The sequence below is a fragment of the Engraulis encrasicolus genome, chromosome 2 (genome assembly GCF_034702125.1).
Source record: "Engraulis encrasicolus isolate BLACKSEA-1 chromosome 2, IST_EnEncr_1.0, whole genome shotgun sequence".
Lineage (NCBI taxonomy): Eukaryota > Metazoa > Chordata > Actinopteri > Clupeiformes > Engraulidae > Engraulis > Engraulis encrasicolus.
The window spans coordinates 50,136,689-50,145,692 of NC_085858.1; the positions used below are offsets into that span (position 1 = coordinate 50,136,689).

General features: G+C 42.5%; 2 protein-coding genes across 2 annotated transcripts; one reads left to right on the forward strand and one right to left on the reverse strand.

Moving 5' to 3' along the window:
• Positions 1-236: 236 nt before the first annotated feature.
• snn (stannin) lies at positions 237-3,487 on the reverse strand. The gene is made up of 2 exons (XM_063190353.1): positions 2,889-3,487; positions 237-1,901 (listed from the first exon to the last, which is right to left on the reverse strand). The coding sequence occupies exon 2, from the start codon at positions 1,773-1,775 to the stop codon at positions 1,512-1,514; it is 264 nt and encodes an 87-aa protein (XP_063046423.1). The 5' UTR covers positions 1,776-1,901; positions 2,889-3,487; the 3' UTR covers positions 237-1,511.
• An 88-nt stretch (positions 3,488-3,575) lies between these two features.
• Positions 3,576-8,726, forward strand: litaf (lipopolysaccharide-induced TNF factor). The gene is made up of 4 exons (XM_063190342.1): positions 3,576-3,712; positions 5,994-6,272; positions 6,440-6,596; positions 7,656-8,726. The coding sequence occupies exons 2-4, from the start codon at positions 6,002-6,004 to the stop codon at positions 7,762-7,764; spliced, it is 537 nt and encodes a 178-aa protein (XP_063046412.1). The 5' UTR covers positions 3,576-3,712; positions 5,994-6,001; the 3' UTR covers positions 7,765-8,726.
• Positions 8,727-9,004: the final 278 nt, after the last annotated feature.

Consider the following 9,004-nt stretch of genomic DNA (forward strand, 5'->3'; position numbering starts at 1 on the left):
ATTACTTACACTCCAAACTAATGCACAAGGAAGTCAGTTGCATGATGACCGTCCATCTTGGAGCTTGTTTGAAATTGGCTGGCTGGCTAGTCGATTAAAGTAAAGCCTTCTGGTCTTTTTTTAGATAATCTCATCCTACCATCAGCACACCACATGGTGTGGCCGACAAAACATTGGGCCAGTGCAAGTGTTGTGTGTGCCCTCATTGGCATATACAGCGGTTAGAGTCTAACCGCTGTATATGCCAATGAGGGCACACACAACACTTGCACTGGCCCAATGTTGTACGCAGACATTGACCGTTAGACAATGAACCTGAAACACCTGGATTTGGCTATAGCAGGCCGTCCGTGTATATTGTCCCTGTGGAGGACCCGATGGGACAGTTCTGGTGGAAGCTGGAGAGTTGAGGTGCTCATTTAATTCTGCTATGATTTGGGCAGCAGTGGTTTTATGGGATTATTTAGTATACAGTCTGGGTTAGCACCCAAACCTCCCTTTCAGACAGCTTCCTCTTGCGTGCACAGTTGATCCTGTTGGATGTGGTTTGTCTCTTGGTGGTATGATGACATTACCCTGGACTTGCTGTCTTGGTCACTGATGTATCAGCAAGATGTGCACCAACAATTTGTCCTCAAATTGTGTTTCAGGTTCATTGTCCAACCCCTGTATGCACCACTAGTCTCTAATGTCTAACTGTCTGTGTGTGTGTGTGTGTGTGTTTCAGTTGGGCTTCATGCAGTGTAGGCCCTAATGGTCCTTCCCCTGCACTTCTGCCTGCTGTTCTTTGTTTTCTTCCTTTGCCAGCTCTTCACTCTTCAAGGGAGGATGCTTCTACTTCACCATCTTCCAGAACCTTATTAGTGAGTACCAAAGACTCAGAAACACACCTGTTGTGTCATTGTGTTCAGGCTACTTGGTCTTCCTCGGTCTGTCTCACAGCATGCAGCATGCAGAGACACACCTACAACCCATGTTTTATGATATTCCAGAACAATGCCTTGATCTTCATGCCTTTGTGGTGGGGGAGGCGTAATCAATCTGTGGTGCTAGGATTTCATTCTGTCGTGCTGCACTGTACCACAGACTCGTCTTTGTATGGGGAGAACGCTGAATTGATATGCTGCAGTATTCAAACATGCCGAAAGAAGTCCAGAATGCATTGCCTTAATCCTGGTAATAGCCAGTCGGACCATTTCAAACAAAGCCAGTTGGTTCATACTTCATCCCATGAGAGCACGCCTGGCAAGATGCAACAGAATTGCTGTTGGGAACGTCAGACCACAATGGTGAGACCCTGATGGTCTTGTCTCAAGTATGTGCGCTCTCTGTGGCAGCCAGCAAGTATATGAAGAACAGGCCTGGACTGGTCATCGGGCATACAGGGCCAGTTTTCTTAGAGACTGGCCAATAAGGTGGCTGGGGCTTTTTTTGCTCACGGTCCAGCGCTTGAGGATAACACACATGAGGGAAGAGGGGGACGTTGTGGACTGTTAGGTCACCGGACAAAGTCAATTGTGGGTCTCTGTGCCATTGGGGGTGAGCCTGGTCTTGTGCTCCACTCGCGGCCCCCTGGCCGAGTACTGGACCATCAGGAAGGGCTCCTTGGTCTCCCCCTCCCCCACGATGCTCTCCTCGTCCTCGGACTGGCTCAGGCGCTGCAGCCGGAGGTAGCACCAGCAGCCGAAGATCAGGGCTCCCAGAGCAGCCACGGCGATGAGGATCACGATGATCGTCACCACACCAGTGGTGGGGCTGTGGTCCATTATAGACATGGTGCTCTGTGTGGCGAGCAATAAGCAGCTGAGATATGACAAGAGAGTGGAAGCGGTGTTGTGTCTGGCCTGATAGGAGCAGTCCAACTGTACGTCTAGACGCTGTCACACCTCTGCTTTTGGCACCTGTTGGAGGGATGACGCATGTTAGACCATCTTTTGGCCCCATGGTTAGAGCATAATGATACTACAGTGCTACTGTAAAACGGTGTCAACAGCAGTCTGCTCATGACATAGGTCTTCTACTTGATTGGACATGAGAGAAAGATACACTATCCATTTTGGTTACTGTTGTTTTGGGATTGCTTTTTTTATTATTACTACTACTACTACAACTATTATTATTGTCATTATTATTATATTATTATTATTATTTAAGATTTCTGCTGACCAGGTGACACTGCTTATAGTAAAAGAGATACAGTAAGATCCATGATATCCAAGACCAGCTACACACACTTTAATGACATACAATTCAAACAGGAAAGGAAACTATATCGGATGGTGCAGTTTATGGCGCAACAGCACCTTGATTTCCAACTAGAGCTACGTAGCACATAAAACCACGAATTTTCGCAGGGTAACATTTAGATCAAAAGGCATTAATTCTATATCATTCTCGATTAAGGGGACCGTGACCAAAAAATGCAAACCACCAACAGAGCTACAGGTTATGCAACTAATTGTCAGGCTTAATACAGCCTTCTCATGCATTTCTGCGTTTTTCTGTCATCTGCTGTGCTCGGTAATGAATATGCCTAAACTCCATCACATCATCATGTTGCTGTGAGTTGCATTCGTCATGTCAAGAATCCCCTGCTAGACACAGTCATGTTCATGTGCCACTCATGTGGCATGTCGCCTGATCTAAAATGACGCTAAACACAAACTGTGGATAGATGATGCATGCTGCCTGCCATCCCTTCCGAGGATGCTATGAGAGGCATTCAATGTTAGAATGTTTAGCTAGCTGTGCTTCAACAACGATTGCAACATCAGCTCAAAGACTGAGCAGCCCAAAATAAATACTAAGAAACACGTTTTTCAACAAAGCTACACGGAAATTTAGCACAGTGGCGTTCGCGTGCAATAATAAAACACAACGGCACTCACCATTTCCTACAAGACGTGTGTTGGGCGTTTTCTGTTTTCGGGCTCTTCCACTAAAGGCTGTGCCACTATGCGCACATCTAAACTGATCGTGTTAAACCCATGCTCTTTCATGTGTGTGTCCCCAACTCCATTTGCCAGATACACCAGGAGTGGTGTTGGCTATCCATATCTCATTCCCTGCTCCTTCGCAACATCCAGCCCAAGCGTCTCAAAACGGCTGTTCTGCAAAATGTCCACATGACATGAATAGGCCACCACTGGACAGGATGTGAGATCAGCAAACCAACATCCAATCACGATAGAAGGTAATTTACTACTCGAAAAAATAAACATTGTTGCCAAAATTATTTGAAAAGAAAAACGATTAGCTACAAGAAATTGATTGGACATTTCCCATTCCATTATACCATATTCACCCTGTTGTGACAGCTAACATTTTCAGAGTCGACTACGCCCCCCTGTGAACGAGATGAGAAATAACGCTTGTGATTATCGCAGAATCGAGAAATCAAGATGAATAATTTAATTTAACACACACACACACACACACACACACACACACACACACACACACACACACACACACAGACACACACACACACACACACACTCTGCTCTACACATTAACAGTAATACAGGAAAGAACTTTGACATTCATTTGGTGACGTAACGTGATGAGTTCGCCCCACGTGACCAAACCTCATTTTTTTTCCACAAACGAAAGTAAACGAAGAAAAACGTTGAAGACTGAAGTCAGTCCGATCCGGAGATTAGGTGACAAAGACTCAGATTGACACGAAGGTTACTTTCACGGGAAATATAAGGTGAAGTACAAGTTTTCTAGTTTTTACTTGATTGTTGATTGGTGTTCGAAAAGAAAAGTTCGCACGCTCAAAAGTTGTCACGTTATCAAAGCTGTCAGGTTGGTTCACTGTAATCAAAGGTTGATTCACTTGTCCCCAGAAATTCACAATGAAATCTTGTTCAGTGTTAAATCGATTAAACAAACACCAAAAAAGGACATGCTTAGAGTAATGTTGTCTTCCGCTTTGTTGGCTAACATAGCTGTGTTAAGATGGCTATGTTAATCCATCCCATTATTGAGACATTCACCCCGTATTGAACAAGAATATGAAAACGTCGGTAGTGGCGTCATGAAGGTTTTTTTTTTTTTGGTTCAGATTGTCACATTTCTTGGCCGTCTGAAGTAGCCTGGACTGCAGGTGGACAGCAAATCAACCTCAGTCTAAACACAAATAGCAGAAGATGATGCATGTCGTGGGCTGACAAGACTTGAATGCTTTTCTTAGATTGATAAGCACGCAAAAAATGTGGGTTATGCTAACAAAATGAAAGCAGAACATACAGTACTGCACTTTGTTTAGGCCGACTGGAGTGGCTGTGTATGGGTTTTCTAAGGAGCCATGGTGGTCGTGGTGGGCGGGGATTCCAGGAAAGCTTATGGCTGCCTGCAGGGCTCTGCCTGACAGTAGGGTACGTCACAACACCAGGCATGTTGCGAAGTGATGCGACAGTGTGTCACTTTACGAACTGCTGGCCAGGGATATCCTCTAATAAACTATCTATCTTCGTAGAATACCTCTAGTCAGATTTTTCATGACGAGGGCAACCGTTCCAACTTTGTATTGGTACTCCCCACAACCCCATCTCATTGAAAAAGCATTGGACAACCTTAAATTTAACTCTACGTTTGAAAAGTTGATAAATTGGATGACTTAATTAGACTCTGATTGCATATAGTAAATCAACAGTGCATTGTAAGAATAGCCCCCCCATCAGCAAGGCCTATGTGAACACGTGAAATGTGAAAATAGGATATTTAAAAACTAATCCAAAGATTCTTTAATATCTGGACAGCTCATCCACCAGTGGCATATAGTGATATAACTCATCTATCCTTACAAACTGAGATCATACATGATCTATTATGAGATTATAGCCTGTGATTCATGTGGGGATGTTTATGAACCATGCACGGATGATAGTTAGATGAGATGTGTTAGGTGGGGTTGCTTGAAATTGGGCCGGGCTGCATCACTACTAAGAGGTGAGGTTCAAGTTGGAAAGCTGCAAATTTGTGTCAGGTATGCTGACCATGGGTGGTTATTATGTAGGATATTTTTAGTCTTTCCTTGCAATTTTGTCAAAACAAGTTTACATTTTGAAGCGAAGCAGGAAAAAGCAGCTACCAGTTTCCATTGAAAAAAAGTGAGGTGTTAGTTTCTAATCTGCCACCGGATGCTGCTTGTCCTACTTCAAATACATTGAATGAAAGGTGTCTGGTGCCACGAGAAAAAGCTGCACTGTCAGTAGAGTAGAGTAACTTTGTTGATCCCCCAGGGGAAATTCAGGTGTCAAGTAGATAACATAAATACACATAATTCCCACATGGACATTTAAAGACACATAGAAGACAGGTAATTGTCGGGGAGGGGAAAAATAAAAACTAAAGAAAAAATAAAAAGGCAATGTGTAAAAACACATACTCTGAGACTTCAGGTAGACAAGTTAAAAATGACCAGAAATGAGTGTTGGGAGATACATCTATGATCTAGTATTGTGATGTAGAAGTAAGAGAAAAAAGACGTATTACACGGTAATCAAGGTAGAACATAGATTCTGGTAAGGTCCATGAACACAATGGGTTAAATTATCATAAAGCAGGCAGTGTACAGTTTGATAGGGGTGAAGATTCCTTAGAAATCAGATCAGATGCAGAGAGAGAAAGATGGATTAGGTGGATGTGTAGTGTTTGAAATTTGCGGGAAGTAGGGCATGGGGTAGGTAAAGTGACTTGACTTTTTGGCCTTTATTATAACTTCTATCGTCAATGACGCCATGTGACGTCATCACAAGGCCACAATCACATGGGAGGACAGGAGTTTGGATAATGGAATTGTCCCCTATTGTTCTTATCCGTGGTTGATCCCTATATAGACGAGATGGTTATTGCCGTTTTCTGTATTAAGGTCACAGGTGCAAGGACAACCTGGCAGAACTTTAACTCTATCAATCCAGTTTGTTCACCTCCATTAAAACACACTACACAAATGAACCATACCTACTTTTCTTACCTACTAATAGGCGGGATCATGGCAAGCGCGCCGCCAGCGGATCCAGGCCAGTACTACTCAGGATATCCGCAGCCCCCATCGTATGAGCAGACGCTGAACGCTCCGCAGGTCCCCTACGGCTTCGCCCCTCCTCCTCCGGGATACTCGCCTGCTCCCCCTGGATATGACAAGACACCGCAGCAAGCCTACTCGCCACAGCAAGCCTACCCGCCTCAGCAAGGCTACCCGCCTCAGACTTTCAACCAGCCCTACCCACAACAGCCAGTCACAACAGTACCAGCAGCTAATGGTATGTGCATACGAAGTTTACATTTTCTTTTTAGTTGTTTGAACGAGTACTCTAAGTTTTAAAGTAGTTTGCTTTTTTATCAAGGGTTTCTCTTGAAAATATATGTCTGTTGTATTGTGCTTAAAATGAGCAGAAATTTTACCGGTCCTTCTTTCCCCTGCCTACAGTGACCGTGCAGACGCTGTACGTCCAGCCTGCTGCTGTATTTGGAGATTTTCCTGTCGTTGTCAACTGCCCCGTGTGTGCCCAAATGGTCACGACTCAAGTGGTGCGCAAAGACGGAGTGCTCACCTGGCTGGCTTGTGTGGCCCTTGCCTTTGTTGGGTAAGACTACTTGTTTGGAAGTTAGAGACACCCCCCAAAAATCACTTTTGCAGAGCAGAGTTTTTTGAAGCTTTGTTTTTAGAGGTAAAAACTCTGTAAATGAAAGGCACAAACAAAGGGAAAGCTCTACGTTTATCAAAATACCCAGGTATGGATAAACAGCCCCTTAGCCTTCTTTATAATCAATGGAACTGGCTTCATGTCCCTAACCAGACAGCGCAGTGAACTTTCTAAAAAACGCCTCTGTGTATCTTACACTATAAATATATCCTCAGATATGAATATTATAAAAATATGTTTTATTTTTCAACTCAAAAAATTATGAGATGTTCAGCAGTGGGTCAAAACACGGCCAACTTTTTCAGTCCATCTTGTTTTAATATTTTGCCAGTGAGCTATGGAAGTGAGCTGCCTTGGTTGGGCTCTGTGCTGTTCAATGCACCTTTTTGACAGTTTTTTAAAATGTTGTACTGTACTAAGTCTATTCTGAAAGTCACGTGAAGTTTGGAGTTCTGGCAATTGTGCAGAGAGTCGACCGCTCTCTGTCAGTTTACATGGCCTACCACTTAGCGGCTGAGTTGCTGTTGTTCCCAAACTATTTCAGTTTCTTATAATAAAACCGACAGTGGAATGTGGAGCAAGAAAATTTCACTACTGGATTTGTTACGCAAGTACTGTGTGTAATTGTATTTAGTCTCGCTGACTTATTTCATTTTTCTGACGAGGGAAAATTTGCTTTTTAGTCGCACCATCAAGAAATTTGACCGCACATGCCCCTGGATGCCACCGATCTCGTGTCAAACAACTCATAATCTTCCCTCTGTTCAGGAGCTTGTGTTGAGCTATCAGTCCCTTTTGGCAGCATAGACAACTGACCAAAATTAATTTTAAGTCAATTTTATGAAATGTAATATTGTTTCATAGCAAAATTGATATTGCGATCAAAATGCCACATATTGCACAGCGCTAGTGTTTTCAGTTATATGTTGACAGATTTTTAAAAAATATCCGCACACATGTAAACAGCATTTCATTTTGAAAAATGTGCTCTCTGTCTAGGTGCATTTACGGCTGTTGCTTGATCCCGTTCTGTGTGGATGGTGCGAAGGATGCAGAGCACCACTGTCCGACCTGCAAGTCGGTGCTAGGAGTCTACAAGCGCCTGTGATCCTTTCTCTCCTGCCACAAATACATACTCACTTTTTCCTATTGACCGCTTGTGCCTTGCCAACATTTTGTCACACTGTTATTATTAGCTGTAAGTGAACTGACTGTCCAGTTATTGAAGACCCGACTTAATATGAAGATTATATGCAAGTTGGAAGTGATATTGTGAAAGATTGATTTCAGTAGCCTATGTGTTGTCTTGTCAGAATGTAGCTGCTTTTACAGCCAAACAGCACGACACGTTGCCTTCTGTGTTGCCTTTTGAGTGTAGAAAAAAACTTCCCAACCAGTCTGGTGGTGGATATGATACTACATATTTAATATTAAAATGTCAAGATTAAGAAAGAGATTTTAAATGGGATTCTAATAAAACAGCTGACCCATGTGAAAAAAATGATAATAATATGCACATCATAGGCTGTTGAAGCCAGATGTTTTTATTTCAACTTTTTATTACAGACACATTATTTCTCTCAATGGCCAGTTAATTCATGCCTGCATTTTAACTCATCGTGTAGTTAAATTTAAATTAAGTTAAAGTAAATGAAATTAAATTTAATTAAGACAGACAACTTACACCAGTTTGTATGGGAAAGTTTAAAGCCCTTTACGCTGTGGGAAATTAAATTTGTACTACAGTGGGACAAAACATGTTTTTAGAGTGAAGATTGAATCGCTGCTGTGGCTTAAACCACAAACCAAAATCATTCACACTGACATTTTGCACCTTTGGTTATTTGCGTAACTGTAATCAGTATGGCTTGCCACTTGTGTTTCTTTTTTTTTTTCACCCCAAAGGATCGTTTACTTTTCTGTATTGCTACACCACTCATTTGTGACCAAACTTGTATATCAAAAACCCATACATGTGTCAGTGTATCCGTCCTACCTTATCTGTGCACACTGGGACACAGACATATGTAATCAGAATTGAAGAATAAACATATTGTTATATCTAACTAATTTTCATCTGCACGTTGTCATTACTATGCCAATCTAGCACTAGAAAGGCCAGAACACGGGATGAACGGCAAAAGTAATCCTTAAAGTGATCCTTAAGCCCCCTTGCATCACATATTAAAAATCTACAGATACATATTTGGTGGAACATGCCTGGTTTTCAAGGTCAAAGTTGGAGATTTCCCATTCATTTTTCCATAGGGTGACATTATAGGAGATACTAGGTGAATAGGATAACATTTTGAACTATGACGTAATGATTTGAAACTTTCACAGTTGCT

Excerpts from the sequence above, each read along its gene's own strand:
- snn (XM_063190353.1), bottom strand. The coding sequence starts at position 1,775 with ATGTCTATAATGGACCACAGCCCCACCACTGGTGTGGTGACGATCATC.
- litaf (XM_063190342.1), top strand. The coding sequence starts at position 6,002 with ATGGCAAGCGCGCCGCCAGCGGATCCAGGCCAGTACTACTCAGGATAT. Across the intron at positions 6,273-6,439 it reads AACAGTACCAGCAGCTAATG|TGACCGTGCAGACGCTGTAC; the intron begins GTATGTGCATAC and ends CCCTGCCTACAG. Across the intron at positions 6,597-7,655 it reads GTGGCCCTTGCCTTTGTTGG|GTGCATTTACGGCTGTTGCT; the intron begins GTAAGACTACTT and ends CTCTCTGTCTAG.